The sequence below is a fragment of the Nicotiana sylvestris genome, chromosome 5, assembly GCF_000393655.2.
Source record: "Nicotiana sylvestris chromosome 5, ASM39365v2, whole genome shotgun sequence".
NCBI lineage: Eukaryota > Viridiplantae > Streptophyta > Magnoliopsida > Solanales > Solanaceae > Nicotiana > Nicotiana sylvestris.
This window is the reverse complement of record NC_091061.1, coordinates 44634513-44652673: the sequence shown is the minus strand read 5'-3', so window position 1 is coordinate 44652673 and position 18161 is coordinate 44634513. Positions and strand designations below refer to the sequence as shown.

The 18161-nt window shown below is 37.0% G+C and overlaps 1 protein-coding gene and 1 long non-coding RNA gene across 4 annotated transcripts; both read left to right on the top strand.

The window, feature by feature from the left end:
- Window positions 1-1213: 1213 nt before the first annotated feature.
- On the top strand, window positions 1214-7056 carry LOC104227915 (protease Do-like 5, chloroplastic). Of its 3 annotated transcripts, none has more exons than XR_711215.2 (8): window positions 1214-1488; window positions 3279-3422; window positions 3786-3848; window positions 3955-4044; window positions 4611-4733; window positions 5162-5249; window positions 5345-5482; window positions 5584-5658. XR_711215.2 is itself a non-coding variant. In XM_009780288.2 (8 exons), the coding sequence occupies exons 1-8, from the start codon at window positions 1255-1257 to the stop codon at window positions 6775-6777; spliced, it is 924 nt and encodes a 307-aa protein (XP_009778590.1). In that variant the 5' UTR covers window positions 1214-1254; the 3' UTR covers window positions 6778-7056. The 3 variants fall into 3 exon arrangements, 2 of the variants coding, with proteins under 2 accessions (XP_009778590.1, XP_070030470.1); XM_009780288.2 differs by lacking the exon at window positions 5345-5482 and adding an exon at window positions 6671-7056; XM_070174369.1 differs by lacking the exon at window positions 5584-5658 and having other exon boundaries at window positions 5345-5525.
- A 645-nt stretch (window positions 7057-7701) lies between these two features.
- On the top strand, window positions 7702-12621 carry LOC104227914 (uncharacterized). Its single transcript, XR_011407542.1, has 4 exons — window positions 7702-9071; window positions 9172-9231; window positions 12043-12157; window positions 12266-12621. It is a non-coding gene; the product is annotated as an uncharacterized lncRNA (long non-coding RNA).
- Window positions 12622-18161: the final 5540 nt, after the last annotated feature.

The window sequence follows — 18161 nt, the reverse complement described above, 5'->3', positions numbered from 1 at the left end:
ATATGGCGTACTTGTTAATAAATCACATAATGCATATGGGTACGAAAATAAGGCAGGATACGCCAATTATTTCAAAAAATCACACAGTAGGCTATCGTCCTTTCTTAAGAGGTGGGAGTACAAGCCGGTATATAAAGTAAATACGTTAAATAGGATTGCGGTCATGCTCAGTATGTAGTGACCGTGATCCTAGTTTGAACATGCATATGACGTGCCAAACCTATCACTACAGATGAGGCGTGGGTTTTGCATAGACATCGGACATAATTTCGATTTCATGTAGAGATCTGACCCTGAATGGTTTGGTTATCTTAAAAGTTTATCTATCACTTTTTCGAGTTGGTGTTTATACCGAGATGGTGAGGCTATGACCGCCGGGAAGTGATACTTTGACTGGTTTTAGATCTAAAGGAAACTAAAATTTTGACTAAGAAATCCCCACAGACGGCAACAAATTGTTCGACCAAAAGTGTCATGCTTTTTGCTAAACTAATTAATGATGAGATAGAGGGTAAATCTTAATGAAAAATAACTAACTCTAGATCAAAACACATTAAACAAGAGAATCGAATATTATCGAGCTTATAACTCTTTTTAAGATTATTAAAAGGCATCAAACATAAATGATAAACTTACATCTTTGACGTATTGTTCTGTAATGTAAGAGAAAAGAAGAAAAAGAAGGAATGTCATTGATAGCTATGAGATATAGCTTCATTGATTCAGCAATGACGATTACAAAGATTTGCAACCAAGATCTAGATTTTCTCTTTATTGTTGTCAGAGATCTTCTCCTGTTGAGGGAGACAAACCCTCTTTTTCGTCTTCTTACCTCCTATATATATTTTAAATATTCCCCTTTGTCCAACAGTCCTTAGCTAGAATACTCTATCTCTTGATTATACTTACATCGCCCCCCTTGTGTATTACGACATATATTTTGACGTACAAGCTTTCTGATAGCTCGATCTCGGCAGTGGTCGAGATATTCATCGTTATTACGCCTTGTAGATACGGCCACGACTTAGTCGACCCCTTGCAATTCCTTTTAGCGTCAATCTACGCATGGTAAGATTTTGACCCGTACAAAAATAACTCGTATTCATATATTTTCCCTGATAAAATTATTTGTTTTTTTCAATTTTCAATTAAAAGGTCAAAATTATAATGTCTAATTACATTTTGCCACGTAGGCAAACATTATCTCGTTTGAACTCAAGAACTGTCTGAAAGTAATTATTTGTTGAAGCAGCAATGGTGGTTTTGGGAGTTGTTTCTCCACAGTATATCCTCCCTTTAGTTCCCATATGTAAAACCCAAATTCTCCCGAATTCTTCAGAAACCCAATATTTGACGAGGCGTAAAGCAGCTTTGATATTTACTTCTTCTCTGGTTTCTTCTTTCATATATACATCTCATCACTCTGCTATTGCTTTCCAAGTCGACGAATTTCAGCAAGATGAAGATAGAATTGTTCAGCTCTTTGAGGTAAATGTCCCACAAGAAATAAAAAAAACCCCAATAATTGTTTTTTTCTCAATTGTGTTTGTATATTGCTCCTTCTATCCCAATCTACGTGTCTTACTTTTAGGGTAGTCCGGTGCACTAAGCTTCCTGGACTAGGGTTTATTGTACGCAATATTTTTGTAAGAGACTATTTTTAAGGCAGTAACTTTACCGGTTATGCCAAACGTGTCATGCTTTTCTTCTTAATTTATCCCAAAAACAATATCATAATTACTTATTTAGAAACAATTTAACTTTAAACTTCCTATTTTACCTTTAATGCGATAATTTAGCCACACAAATATAAATATTTATGGTTTGTTTTAGATCACAAGTTTCAAAAGTTTTTTCTTTTTTTAAACTCCGTGCCGAATCAAATACCGTCACATAAATTGAGACGGAGTGAGTAGTAGTAATAGACTTAAGTATGACGGAAATGCAGATAAATTCAATGATGAATTGTGTTGCCAATTTGGTGCTTTTTGTGTTTTATGGGGACAGAATTCCATGGAGGAAATGGTACAAAATTTCTTGTGTTTTATACAGTATTGTTAAAAATTTAACATTGAGTTTAGCTCAACTTCATAAGCTAGTTTAGAGGAGTGTGGATAACATAACGTGGGTGCCCAACATTGAGACAAATAATAATAGAGATGAGTTGGACACTGATACGATGATCAAAGGAGGACTTTGAGGCTAACTCAAATATATATAAAAAACACTAGCTCAAGACGTAAGGATTACTCACGATCATATAAGGAGACAAACAACTCATTCCTCAATCATACATTACCAATTCCGTACGTCTTACATAAAAATCTCATGTGATATGGATCATATAACTAAAAGAACATTTGTAAGTTTGAACTAGATCTATTTTTATACAACTTTCAAGAATTCAAGAATTCAGTTACGAATACTTTTATATCCCTATATCGAGTAAATACTGCTCCCATTGTCCCAATTTATATAGTACTCTTTTATTTTCGAACCACCCAAAATTGTTTGAACTAAATCTATTTTTATACAGCTTTCAAGAATAATTAGAGGTAAAGTTAACCATTTGTTACTGTATGGAAAGTGGAATGAAAATTGGATGTCTTGAAGTAAGAACTCATTATATTCAGGCTGAACTTTGTGAGTCACGTATATTCATAAGTATAATATAATGTTGGACTTGAGTCTTAGTGGAATTGAATCTTGACAGTTTTGAGTCTTGTGACTTGTATACTTACATTGCAGCCGTTGTTAAACTTGTCAAAAGCTTGTTTGTATTTAAAAGAAATGTGTCATATGTCATTGAATAGAGGGTGTAGAAAGGAATTAACTTTGTTCAGATGAGACAATTTGCGTGTCATTTGGAAGACCTTGCTCCCATCTTAAATCACTGAATGATTCATGTAAGAGTAAATGAAACACATACTAAGTTCCTGCAATCGGGTAACTTAAAATGCTTTTCTCATGTTATCCTCCAATTTTTAGTGTCTTCAAATTGCTTAACTGAGCTAAGGTTTCTCATCTTTGCTAACTATAATACAAAGTAGAAAAGCAATAACCTTGTTAACATTTGCTGCATTTCAAGACAATTTTATGGTATTGGACATCTAAGTGAACAGATAGCTTGAAGAATAAATCATGAATAAATCGCATCCAAAATCTTTGCAACAACAATAAGACGAGAGCATCAACGTGTCATCTTTGTCTTACATGTTTAGTGATTGATGAGTTTATCGGTTCTAAATGTAGTAACAGAAATAATGATGTAAATGCAGGAAACTTCCCCTTCTGTTGTTTTCATTAAGGACCTTGAGTTGGCTAAAGGCTCCAATGGCTCTACTACGGGGCTAGCCAACGACGAGAATGCAAAAGTGGAAGGGACAGGTTCGGGCTTCATTTGGGATAAGTTTGGTCACATTGTAAGATGTTTCAACTTTAAGGATTACAAATATGCAGCAAATATCTAGAACTTTCCATGTTAATTTGATTAATTCTCCTGCTGCTTATCTCAAGAGATTTAAATGCCTCATCTCAAGAAAGTCAAATGCTTGATGTCAGACTTGTATTTAAGATTCCAATGGTTTTTACTTTCTTACGGCCACCAAAAAATTTCACGCACTTAAAATTCAGTTTCTCTCATCTAAATTTATGATCCTGCTTCAAATCTTGCTTCGGAGTTTGCTATAAATTTGTCTCAGTATTGACCAAATATAATGTACCTATGACTCCGAAATCAGATAGTTCTCTGGGAATGGGGCATGATTATTTTGAGTTTATCGCAGGTTACCAATTACCATGTCATTGCTAAATTAGCTACCGATCAAAGTGGACTGCAGCGTTGTAAGGTTTTCTGCATTCCTGGTGTTTATTCTTTTGGTCTTTCTTATCTGGATATTCAACAGGACTGCTCCATTTCAGGTCATTCTAATTTTGAAAAGTTTTCCTTTTCAGGTTTCCTTAGTAAATGCTAAAGGAGAAAGCATAGCTAAGGAAGCCAAGATTGTAGGTGTTGATCCAGCATATGATCTGGCTGTTCTCAAGGTGTTGAATCAATCTATTACTTGATATGGTTGCCAATTGCCATTGTTTTACTACTTTATTCTCTATGGAGCCTTGGAGCAACGGTCAAGTTATCTCCGTGTGACCTATAGGTCACGGATTCGAGCCGTGGAATCAGCCATTGATGCTTGCATCAGGATAGGCTGCCTACATCACACCCCCTTGGGGTGCAACTCTTTCCCGGACCTTGCGTGATAACGCGGGATGCTTCGTGCACCGGGCTGCATTTTTATTCTCATTACTGGTCAGCTATATGACATTATTTGTATACAAGCTCTTACAGTTCCAACACCCCTCCCTCTCTAACTTCTCAACTGTTATCTCTTATTGCTTCTCTCCTTTAGCAAAAAAGCAATTTTATAGGGACAAGTGAGAACACTTCTCTTAGATTAGATCTAGTGAAAATGAAATGTTAGAAGGAGAATGCGTACTAAGCATGAAAAAAATATGTGCAAAATAAAGTTGTCAAACAACTCTCGATATCTATACAAGCTGATTGGTTGAAAAGTCCCCTCGGTGTAATTAGTTTTTCTCTTATTCAACTGCAGGTTGATGTTGAAGGTGATGAAGTAAAACCAATCTCTGTTGGTACCTCCCGTGGCTTACGTGTAGGTCAAAGTTGCTTTGCCATTGGAAATCCCTATGGATTTGAAAACACTCTGACAACTGGGGTAATACTTATCTACAGTTCAAGAATATTTCCATGCGGAGACTAATTTTTATGGTTTCATCCCCAGGGAAAAACCTATTTAGCATTTATATTTCATGCATTTCTGCTAAGCCTACTTAATATAGAACTTGTAATCTTGATTTCCTCTTAGGATGCAAAATGTTTCCATTTCTATAAAAGGTCATCTCTCTGCTTTTGCTTGTAACATCATCTGATATAAAGAAGGGAAATATTTTGTTCAACTCATAATGTTATATACTATCAACTCTCAAGAATGTCAGTTTACACCTAGCCAAAAGGGAAGCAAAATCTTGAAACTGATTTGCTCCTGTTTCTCCGTGCAAAGGGAAAGGGCAAAAAGAAGAAGATACTTAATCATGGGGGAAACGGATATTATTGTAGTTTATCTGATTATTTCAAATATTACAGGTAGTTAGTGGATTAGGCAGGGAAATACCTGCACCAAATGGAGCCGCCATTAAAGGAGCGATTCAAACAGATGCTGCTATTAATGCTGGTAACCATTTTTCCTATATAAGACATTTACTGGTTGCTAGAAAAGTTTGGTGAATAGCACTATGGTTACCTCTGCACACTGCACTGTTTGAATAGGACGTAAGACATTGTTTAGAGGGCAAAACGAGCAGAGCCAGTTAAATGGTTGTTAATCGGGTCTACTTGAGCATGAGGCCGGGACAGAATGCTGGTTTGATTTAGCGGATGAAGTTCAATTTCTAACTGCTGAAGATGGTCAAAATAGATTTACTTTTTCTTGTCTAAAACTCATTATTCATCAGGTTATGCATCTACGGGAAGCTTTAGTTTTGACCTATAGTTACTAACTTATGCAGGGAATTCAGGTGGCCCATTGATTGATTCATCTGGTCATGTAATTGGTGTAAATACTGCGACCTTCACCCGCAGAGGTAAGAAATTCACTACTTTCAAACCCTGAATAAAACCTCCCAAGTCCCTTCTCATATTGAGTGAGACTATTGACATTGAAGCCTCGCCCCCACCCCTGCCAAAAAATGTATTGGCTTTGCCCTCTACCATAAAACTGCTGAACATAGCTTTGGAGAGCACAATTACAGCAGTTTTTATTCATTGCCTTTTAAATGCTCTCATGCGTCAAGCTTTATGTGCAACTAATATTACTGCTTATTATTGGTATTAATATTTTATTATCCCAAAAGCATGACATAATTTGTACATTAGTCGAATACTCTTTCATAACAAGGTGTAAAAGGATTATTGACAAAAGAAGGCGTAAAAGATGTACATTCTAGGCATTATAAAATCTCAATACCAAAGCTTGATCAAAATCTACTAAACAGTAAAATCTCGATCAAAATTGAGCGTTTATCAAACAAAGATTAAATCCTTAAGGGATTTAATAATAGCTTGGTTTTTAACTAGATTACAAAGTCGGACTAAATTAGACCTAACAAAATATGAAGTCCCCTGATAAAGCGCAATAACAAGGTTAGAGCCTATTACTATAGAAGTCCCCCTTTTCCCTGCTGGCCTATGATGAATTATGTGGAATCCTACTTAGTACACATGTCTTGAATATTATTAGTATATTTGCTATTGAATCTTGATTACCCTAGAGGTTACATTATCTTGTGATTTTACTAAAGAACCTTTTATCATATACAGAAAAAATCGCATTATCGGAAAGAAATTATAGTTCAAACTTATTTGATACTTAGAGTTGGACAGGTGAATATGTAAAACTATAACAGATATTTTGATCATCTTATAGTCATTTCAGTTACTTGGTGTTAAACTGAACTGTTACTATTCTTGCTGCCTCGTTGGAGTTTAACGCCCTCTGCTCCTCATGAACATTTTATATATGCAGAAACTTAGTATCAGAAAAAGATGAAATCGGAGTGAATGTCTAATTGCTTTTCGTCTTCAATCATGATGCAGGCTCGGGTATGTCCTCAGGGGTTAACTTTGCCATACCAATTGACACAGTTGTACGAACAATACCTTACCTGATCGTTTATGGAACAACATACAAAGACAGATATTGAATGTCTGACATCAGAAAGTTACTTATGCCTGATCTGTGATGATCCTGACCTTACGGCAGCCTTTGTTGTGTTCCCTGGACGGTATTGAACTTGATAGAAAAGGCTTTTGTTTGGAGCTGGAAGAATAATCATGTTCTTAACTGCAGCTCCTTCTGGTGCTTAGTCAATACATGTTATTTTATTGGGAAAAGGACCAAATTTGTCCCTCTACTTTAAAAAATGTATACATTTAGCCTCTGTTATACTTTGAGACCAAAAATGCAAAGTTATTTAAGCAAACCCCTAACCCTAAAGGACGTCTGTGACCCAGCTTTGCGCTCGTTTGCCTCTTCCAGCAAAACCATTTCATTAATCTTCAATGGCATGAATAACTTACACTTTCCTAATACTATCCAGTGGCTTCTGTAGTTGTTACCTGTATATGCACTCAATGTAAAGAAGAATAAATCAAGAAAAGCACAGCTGAACAGAAAAAGACAAACAATTGTCTAGTACAGGTCTTCACCAAATCCCCATTGCAAATAACTGTGACAGACGATTATAAATTTTAGATGCATTACAAAGGAAAAGAACATTAGATGCATTTCTTTTTAAAAAATTAGAATTGCTTGATCATATGAAAAGAAAAGTATGTCTGCAAAGCCAAACAAGAAGAGAATGGGGTCCTCAATTAGTTGACAGTTTCACATCAGCTGGAGTAAATAATCCAATTACTCCAGGAATAAGCCAAAACTAATTTCCTCAATCGAGACCTAGAAATAGGAAATACTTATGCGAAAACTCAATTATTTCAGTTTAGATATCTACTCTCCGCTGCATGTTTTTGGCTGCCTGAACGGAGGAGTTTGCTCCCAGTAAGTTCACAATCACGGAGAAATGAATCAGTAATAGGAAATTTTGATCTCAGCGTTAACAAAAAATGGAAACATAAATCCACTTAGAGTCAACATTCGTGTTTCTAATTGTTACAGGGAACAATCATTTATAGATAGTGTAAAGTTCAAGAAAGGTAATACTTAAGCTGAGGAATCCCAGTCCGATTGCTGAATAGAAGTCTTGAAGTTGTAATTTTCCATCTCATCAACTTGTGTGTCTTTGATTTCAGCGGCTGATTTTGCAGCAGATGAGCTACACCATTGCACCTGAATCTTCTGTAAAGAAGTGCTGTAACCAAAACCCTGAGGGGATTTCCTCAAGCCGCTTACATTTTTGCAGCAACAGACACTCGAGGCATGGGAAGGCATTCCGTTCGTGCAATATTCAGAAAGTCTAGTTTCAACAACTTATGTCTCTTGAACTCCACATCATTCACATCCTACTGATCCCCTTCAAACGCTCTGAATACTAACTTTAGAACCTCAAGATTTTCCCATGCACTAATTGCAGAAATTGGCGAAATTTGGGTAGTGTCAATTTCTTAATATTTGAAGGGAAACTAAACGATGAGGCAAATGTCCATCCAGTTGTGCTCTCCATCAAACCAACTTAGAACTTAAACAGTCTGCCACACGTTTCCATCTTGCCAAGAATTCAGTAGGATAAAAAGAGGCAGCCTTTGACACTTCTCTGAAATTTGTTTTCCAACTTCCAGTAGTTCAGTAGGATATCCCTCCTCATGAAACAACTTTCTTGTTCGTTAAGAAAACGAAGATAATGAGGTTCACTGCATTGTTTAGCATACGGAGCAAACTGTAGCACACCGGGCGGCTCAACACATTTGGTGATCTAAAGCCAAATTTTACTAATAAGCCTTTAATTATAAATAAATAAAAAATTATATATGTATGTATGTCTACCTTTTGAGATGCATAGTTATTTAAATATGAATTAAACACTACTAGAAAACGACTTGATTCCGACCGGAATTTCTGACTGAAAATAGTCGTCGGAAGTTTCGTCGAATTCCGTCGGAAATTTGGGAAAAGAAATTTATTTATTTTAATTTAAAGTTACCGACCACTTCGGTCGGAATTTTTTTGTGCAAAATTCTGCGAAACAGCGTTCCGATTGAATTGGTCGGACTAAAAGTCAATTTTCTCTGTTGACCGGGTACCGACTGAATCAATCGCAAACAAGAAAAAAAATTAATTTTTAAATTTAAAATAGCGACCGAATCGGTCGCAGACGTGGCACGTCAGATCTATTTTTAACTTTCCGACTGAATCGGTCATAAATTCTTTTATTATTTCCCCCAAACCTGATTTTCTTCACATTTTTCATTCCCACCAAACCTTCTCTCCCTTCTCTAACATATTCTTCTTCCTTCCCTTTGGCGATTGTGGCGATTCCAACCGGTAAGTGTCACTCTCCATCACTCTTCTTCCATCCATCTCTCTCTTTCTTTCTCCATTTCTTTTTTTCATCTCTCTCTCATTCCAAGGTTTCTTCTTACAGGCGGCAGCTTTCGGCCGGTGACAGCGGAATATTCCGGCGGCGACAGCAACATTGAGCTAGGTTAGTAATTTTTTTCTTTTTTTAGTACCTAATTCGCTCTCCTAATTGGGTTCTTTAATTTGTGTATCCCTAAAATTGAATTCAACATTGTGGCTTAGATGTCTATTTTTTCTTTTTAGATTTAATCTAATTTGATTCTCCGTGCATCCCTAAAATTTAATCATAACCTTATTAATAATATTGTGCGTTAGTTATAAATTGGAGAGTAATACGGAAGTTTATATGATGATGATGTATCTTATTAACAATGTGCATTAATTATTGAATCTATGATTTACATTTATTATAGCATGCTTTAAAATAGTTGAAAGCTCTATATCATTTTATTTTAGTAGTTTAATGTAACTAACGAAATCTAATTTAAGTTAAATTAAGGGTCATAAGATCATGAGATTTGTGTAGTTTACACGAAACTTAGTATTTATCCAAAAATTAACTCCGAAGATTTGAACTTATTTATCAAATTAATAAGCTTAGATAGTCAAGTGATATATCTTTTAAAGTGTTTGGCATATATATATAACTTATATAATTGAAATCATCCAAGTATTACACTTAAAAATATAATAAGTGATTGGATAAATAACTTTGATAAGAACATGACTTATTAATTAGTTTGTTTGATTAGTTAGTATTGATAGGTTAATTTTTGGGAGAAGGAAGCTTGTCCTTTGTCGGAAAAAATAATAGGAGAAGAAAGAAGTATTTTTAATCACTCCATGCCCTATATAGTTTGAATAATTCGAGAGATATTTTGGGGAGAAATCAGAGTACGACTATATTATTTATAAACAAGATTAGGTCCGAAATTGGTCAAATTTCAATCATCTTGTTTAATCCATTTTTTATTTTTACTAGTTTTTTTTATTTTACAAATATACTATATTAATTAAAGCCATGTGTGAACTTTATGGACATATAAGAAGTTATTTAATGAATTTATATTTTGAGAGACTTGTATAACATAGAATAGGGATAAATATAAGATTTTGAGTGTTAATGTTTAAAAAAATATTATGTTGGAAAATAATAAGTAAATTAAAAATGAACCTTCGAATGGGTGTAACCCATTAAATACTTTAAATAAACTAAAAATTGTAAATATCTTAAAAAATTTAAGTTTTTTTTTGTTTGTGTAGATGGCATTTACGCATCGTAGATGGATGTATAATATGAATCATCCAAATCGTGTAAGGTTAAGAGATGAATTTAAAGAAGGGGCTACTGGAGTTATTGCTAAGGCAAGGACACTTGATGATTTTCATATTGAAGGAACGATTATGTGCGCTTGTGTGAAATGCAAGTGCGTAAAGTTATTGGGAGAAGATGTTGGAACATGTCATCATTTTAAAAGGAGATTTATGAAAAATTATTATATATGAACTGCTCATAGGGAGAATCGTGATATCGTAAATGATGTTAATTTTCATAAGTGGAGAATAATATTGAAAACTTTAGATTCGATGGCATGATGAGGGATGCCTTTGAGATATTTCTGGGGGCTCAATTTGAACCAAATGATAAGGCTAAGAAGTTCTTCAAAGAGTTAGAGGAAGCTAGTTCTCCGTTGTATGAAGGCTCAATGCATTTCGAGTTGCCAGTTGTTGTTTGATTACTTCAGATTAAGTCGGATAGTTCTATTTCTCAATCGGGCATGAATTCTATCATTGGGCTTATGAATGAATTTAATTCGAGTAACATTGACCTACCCAAAGTTTTCTACACGGCAAAAAAATTGATTTTCAAGTTGGGTCTTTCATCAGAGAGGATTCATTGCTGAGAGAATGGTGGCATATTATTCTATTACGATAATGCATCTCTAGAGAACTGCAAATTTGTAACAAGCTCATTACAAGGATGCCACAAATGATAAAAACAAGAAGATCCCGGTGAAAGCGATGCACTACTTACCCCTTATACCAAAGTTAAAGAGGTTGTATGCATTAGTGAGCTCCGCTCCTCATATGAGATGGCATTATGAGCATAGAAGGCCAGATGGTGTTATATGTCCCAGATGGAGAAGCATAGAATCATTTCGATAGGGTGTTCCCGGACTTGACTAGTGAACCAAGAAACACTAGGTTGGGATTATGCGCTGATGGATTCGCTCCATTTGCCGTCTTTACTGCACCATATTCATGTTGGCTGGTGTTTGTTACACCGTATAATCTTCCACATGAGTTATGTATGACAAGTCTATATCTGTTTCTAACTTGTATTGTTTCAGGTCCACGCAATCCAAAAAAGTTGATTGATGTTTACATGCAGCCTTTGATTGATGAGTTGAAGTTATTGTGGTATCAAGGCGTGAAAACATATAATGTATCAACTAAGCAAAACTCCAGATTGCGTGCTTCTTTGATATGGACTATAAATAATTTTTCTGTTTATGGAATGATGTCAGGGTGGTCGATTGTCGGAAAGTAGTTTGTCCGACTTGTATGGAAGATACAAAGTCATTCACTTTGAAACATGGAGGTAAGAACACATGGTTTGACTACTGTCATCGCATCTTGTCAATGGATCATGAGTTTAGGAGAAATACTAGTGCATTTATAAAGAACAAAACTGATTATGAGAAGCTGCCATCCGTTTTGTCTCCAAAAGAGATTTGAAATAGAGCCAGGGATCTTCCTAAGGTAACAGTGTATCCCTTCACTAATAACATACATGGTTATGGTGTTACACACAACCGATCTAATAAGATATCGCGTGCTTCAGAGATATTTGTATGATCCCAACTCCAATACTATATTATTTTTCCTTCTTGATTTATTTTATTTATATAACGTGTATTATTTTTTATTTCAGGACAAGTATCATATTGATCTTGATGCATGGTGACAAACTCCCCCTGAAGGAATTCAGCCGGCCCCGGAGGATATGACTGCAATTTGGACACAAGCGACAGGTGGCATGAATAAAGGTATAGATATTATGTAATTATATATTTTGATATTAGTTTGAAAGTTGCGTGTTTGTTTTCTTACTCCTTTTACTTTTTTTTCTTTATTTCTCGTGAAAATAAATAAAGTTCGAGTCTATGGGATTGGAGTACAATCCCCAAGAAGAAGTGGAAGTTATGCGTCATAGAATGGATCAAATGTCGCAAGAATGGGACGCAACTCAGGCTCTGATCCAAAAATTATTTAAAAAGAAAAGCAAGAAAAGCAGTCAAGCTGCAATGGAGTCTGAGTCTGAGGAGGACACTAAGTCTGACTAGGATTAGCTATTTGAATGTTTTAGAGTTGAAGTTAGAGACATGTTTAATTTATGAATTTGAGTTAGTATTTTGATAATTGGTTGATCAAAATTACTGTTGTTTGATTAGTTGGTTGGATTGTTATAAATATTACTGTTCGTTTTATAGTAAATTGTCACGATCCCAAACCGGATCCGGTCGTGATGGCGCCTATCGTGAAGATAAAGTCAGCCGACACAATTCCCAAATTCCGTTTTCACAGTTTAATAAGTCCATTTAAGTCATTTATAAGGATAAATCTCCAATAAGTACAGATTTAGCGAAATAAAATAAGTGCGGAAGTAAATACAACCCGACATCAGGGTGTCACTAGTCATACCAAGGCCTGAATACAACAAGAGTCTAAAAATGTACTAAATACAGTGATGAAAATGAGAGGAAGGAAACAATGTTGTGAACGTCGTGCAGCCACCTTGCTAACTCTGATGACTCCGCGTCTGAGCAATCAACACCAGCTACCGAGTTCGAAATACCTGAATCTGCACACGAGGTGTAGGGAGTAATGTGAGTACTCCAACCTAGTAAGTAATAAAAGTAAATAAAGACTGAGCAGTAGGAAATAATGAATCCACATTTATGATAAACTCAATAAGCACAACAGGTTTTCAAATCGAAATACGAGTCAATCGTCTCATTTAAAAATCCATCTTTTGGTAAGAATCATTTGAAAATGCTTTCCAGCAGTATTATTTAAAACGTTTGTTCAACATTTTCAATAGAGGCTTGGTCTAAAAATGAGTGAAAGGAGTAATTAAATCAACATGTTCAATAGAAACTCGCTTTAAAGAGGAGTGAAAACAGTAAGTTCATAAACTAGCCTCTCAGGCAAAGCATCACTCATGTACATGTATATATGTATAGCCCCTCGGACAAGCCTCTCAGTCACTCAGGACTCAACTCTTACCAATCAGCGCTCACACTCGATAGGTACCATATAGTAACCATTGCGGCATGCAGCCCGATCCATATATATAGTCGACTGCGCTCACTGGAGGTGTGCAGACTCCAGAGGGGCTCCTACAGCCCAAGCGCTATATTGCTACGGCGTGCAGCCCGATCCAACATATCACTACGGCATGCAGCCCGATCCATATATATATAATCCTCAAAACCAAGCCCTCAGCCTCTCTCAGTCATTAACCTCACAATCTGACTCTCGGTCTATCTCAGTAATTAACCTCACAATCAGACCCTCGGTCTATCTCAGTCATCAACCTCAAGATCACTCGGACCATCAGTAAAACAGGGAACCCCGCCCAAACAATTTTCACATTTTTTAAGAAATAAAGTGATAAAATCAGATTTAAAAAATAAACAAGTAAAACATGACTGAGGATATGCTTTCAAAACAAATAGAGTGAGGAAAAATAGTGAAAGTGCCCCTAAGGGTCTCAGCAGGTCGGCACAAGGCCCCAAGCATGGCATACAGCCCAAAAATATAATATCAATCTCTAGAACATGGAATATCATAAGATTTCAAATCAAATACGCGACTTAACAGTCATACGGGACGGACCAAGTCAGTCCCCAACGGTGCACAACTCCACACTCGGCATCTAGCAAGTGCGTCACCTCAAAGTAACACAACGATGTGTAATCTGGGGTTTCAAACCCTCCGGATAGTATTTACAATCATTACTTACCTCGATTCGGTCCAAACTCTAGCCCGCGATGCCCTTGCCCTCACGAATCGACCTCCGGATGCTCCAAATCTAGCCACAATCAGAACATAACTATTAAAATATGCTAAGGGAACAAGGCCCACTCGAAAATATCCAATTTACATCAAAAATTCCGAAATTTCTCAAACCCAGCCCTCAGGCCCACGTCTCGGAACTCGATAAAATTAACATCAATGGAATCTTCATCCTCTCACGAGTCTATACATATCAAGAACATCAAAATCGGACCTCAAATGGCCCCTCAAATCCCCACTCAATGGTCTCTTAATCTCAAGCCCTAATCTCTCAATTTTCTTCCTTAATTTCCACTAATACCATGATTAAACAATGGAAAAATGATCATAAACATGAGTAATGAGGCTTAGGGAACTTACCCAACTGATTCTCTTCGATTCTCCCTTGAATTCATTGCCCTAGCTCGCTTCCCGTCTTCAAACATGGAGAACTTTAGCAAAATTTCAAGAAGGAACACTATATACTTTCTGACCCAGGTATTTTCGTACCTGCGGTCCCATTACCGCTTCTGCGGTCCCACTTCTGCGACTTTTCCCCCGCATCTGCGGTCTTCATTAAAATGACAAATCTCCGCATCTGCGGTTAAACACTCGCACATGCGCTACCGTAGATGCGCCCACAACACCGCTTCTGCGGTTCCTGAAGAAATTCACATTGCCCGCATCTGCGGCTGCTTTACGCATCTGCGATCATCGCACATGCGGCCTCCTAACCGTAAGTGCGGTTATGACAGAACCAAAAGCTTCAGCTGAAACTCAAGTTCCAAATCCTTTCGTCAACCTTCCAAAATCACCCTGAGGCCCCGAAACCTCAACCAAAAGCACAAACATATCCCAATATCTTATCCAAACTTGTTCCAATCTTCAAAATACCTCAAATAACATCAAATCAACCAAACACGCCGGATTCAAGCCAAACTTTCAAAAATCTTCCGAATTCCATTTTTGATCAAAAACCCAACCAAACCACGTCTGAATGACCTGAAATTTTTCACACACATCCCAAATGACATAACAGAACTACTGCAACTTTCGGAATTCCATTCCGACCCCTATATCAAAATCTTACCTATCCACCGGAAAACACTAAAATATCAATTTCGCCAATTCATGCCTAAACCTTTCACGGACCTTCAAAATGCATTTTGATTACGCTCCTAAGTCCCAAATCACCTAACGGATCTAACCAAATCATAAAAATTCTGAACCGATATCATATACCAACAAATCAAAATCTTGGTCAAACTTTTCAAATTTCAAGCTTCAAACTGAGAACTGTTCTTCCAAATTCATTCTGATTACCCTGAAAACCAAAACCAATGATTTACATAAGTCATAATACATCACACGGGGCAAATCATGCCCGAGAACTGGTGAGAAATGTTCAAAAGCTCAAAACGTCCGGTCGGGTCGTTACATCCTCCCCCACTTAAACATATGTTCGTCCTCGAACGTGCCTAGAGTTGTTCCAAAAGCCAACCAATCGCTAAATAACCTTACCATGCATATACCCAAGGGTGATCCCGTGTCACCCTATCTCATATAGGTCCGATAACATAATGTAACTGAAATTTTCACAATCCAACCTAGCTCATAACCCTTAGAACCACATTTCCACTTCTTAAATCATCCACAAGATCTGAATCTCACATCTATACTCTGAATAAGTCTGAACCAGCTGTAATAACTCATACCTGCAACCTCAGGTGCAATTACATGATATACCACATAACTCAAACACTTGTAGCGATAAATTCTAATCACATCAGTTGCACACAACAACCGAATACCGATAGTAAACCTCTTATCAGCTAAAGTCTCATTCCCATACTTTCATATACTGCTAGTGATAAATAAAACACGCAGTAAGCCATAACCATTTCTTAGATCAACCATTCATGAAGCCACTTCTCCTTTGGCAAAGACCATAGCAAATTTCTACGTCGAACCTCGACATTATCCTTCCAATATGTTGAAATCGAATCCGTTTGTATTCATTAAAGACCCCAACGATCCCATCTAATCCAATACAATTACTCTGGTGACATGACACATCAATACAGGATGAAGCCGCAACTTGTGCAATTCGCGCACCAATAAGCAAAATCCGAACATACTCAAATCATGAAAGTGACTCAAATAAAAGAGTTGTACCGCAAGCTCACCGGTACCACCACACACAATGCCGAGAACTCGACACACATCATAGAAACAGGACACACGAATCTAACCTGCAGGATCATAGCTTCACTCCAATGCGCGACCTCATCCAAACACTAGTCCACATGAAACATCTCAAGTCACTATGCTCAAAATCAACAACCATGCGCAATATGATGTCTAAAATCAAAGTAATCATCATAAACACCACGAAGCAATTGACATAACATTACACATACCCGAAGGGACACAACCGATACACCACCCGCCGAGCAATACCCAGTACTCTTCCCGCTTGACTTCCACTATGAAACCCCAATGGAACCGCACCACATGTGCCTATAACCAACAAATCATAATGCCTCGCAACCCAGCAAAGTAACTCATAGATCACCTCCGAACTCTAATAGCCCTATAATAATTGAATCAACACGTCCCTCACCAATGGCAACTCGTAGTCAACAAAGTCGTCTCGATGCAGAACATACATCCATATGGGTCTACCAATGAACCACACATCAACTCTAGTTACCTACAACAGATAAATAACCCTCCGAAGGTTCACAATGAATGAATCCTAGCACATACTATCACCTGACTAACTTACCCGCATCTTTTCCGTCCACAACTACGAGCTAACCTGTGTATGAGAACTTCTAGTCTCCAAGCCCATAAAGCACATGAATTACCATAACCGATCCAATTTCGCCGCTCGAATATATCACACACCTCTAATACTCAATCATCCTATGAGGGGTACACCTATACTTCTTCTGTGCCACTAAGCCAACTCGAATATCATCAGTCGATCAGACGAGATAGTGCCGCAATACCAATAAAGCATCCATAACTCAACACATCGACCTTTTCTGAAATGTATACCCTCATCAAGCCACACCAATCAGTAATACCATTTCCTTAATCATCTGAAACTGCCTGTGCTGCCTAAGAATCTTATGACTTTCCTTTCAGAACTGAACCGCAACCTTACACACGCAATTCTCAATCCTTCACAACATACCGCATGTACCATACCATCCTAGGATAACACGAGAACTTCATATCCTTTCCGAGCCACAAGCAACTATGTACTCCACTAACCAAGAACTTTCCATTGACCCCATCTAGAAGAAAACCACTATACATTCCATGCTCTTCATGCTCATAGAAAATATACACCTCTCACCGTGGTAGAAACCGTCAAGGACTCTCCGAATTTCCATGTGCACAAACTAAATTGTCAGGACTGAATCCTTCTAACTCTATCGAGCTATGCAGGTCACTAAAACCCAAGAGAATTACCGCAAAACACCTGGAGAAACTCATTATCTCGTAAGCATCCAAAGAACTAATCATATCCTTACCATCCGACTCGGCCTACTACCAAGCTATCCCATCTATCCGAGTTTCCTTCTGGTTTACCTTCAACTTGATACTCCTTCTTGCTATAACATCACAATTTCTCCACCCAGACTTACCATACGATACCCAAGCACAAAACCACACCGTCTAAGACTCATAAGTCGCTGAATACTCTCTTAAATATTCCCAAAAACACCACATTCAAAATACTTTACTCTGAATAGACTTCCTACGAATTTAAATCCATTACATTTACCTTCCTGATACTGATACATAGAATCCCATAATTAATATAGAAAATACCACAAGTCTTAACATCTTCCAATGAAAACTCAGTTTCTAGTCACATATACAACTTTAAAATACCCAATTGTCACATGTAGAATCTTGAACACATTAGAACCATTCTCGATCATTCACTCTATTCAAACTGCAATTAGCATGATCAAA

Bases quoted from the DNA above. Each gene is read 5' to 3' on its own strand.
- LOC104227915 (XM_009780288.2), top strand. From the start codon at position 1,255: ATGGTGGTTTTGGGAGTTGTTTCTCCACAGTATATCCTCCCTTTAGTT. The intron at 1,489-3,278 runs GTAAATGTCCCA...ATGTAAATGCAG, and splicing joins GAATTGTTCAGCTCTTTGAG to GAAACTTCCCCTTCTGTTGT. The intron at 5,659-6,670 runs GTAAGAAATTCA...ATCATGATGCAG, and splicing joins TGCGACCTTCACCCGCAGAG to GCTCGGGTATGTCCTCAGGG.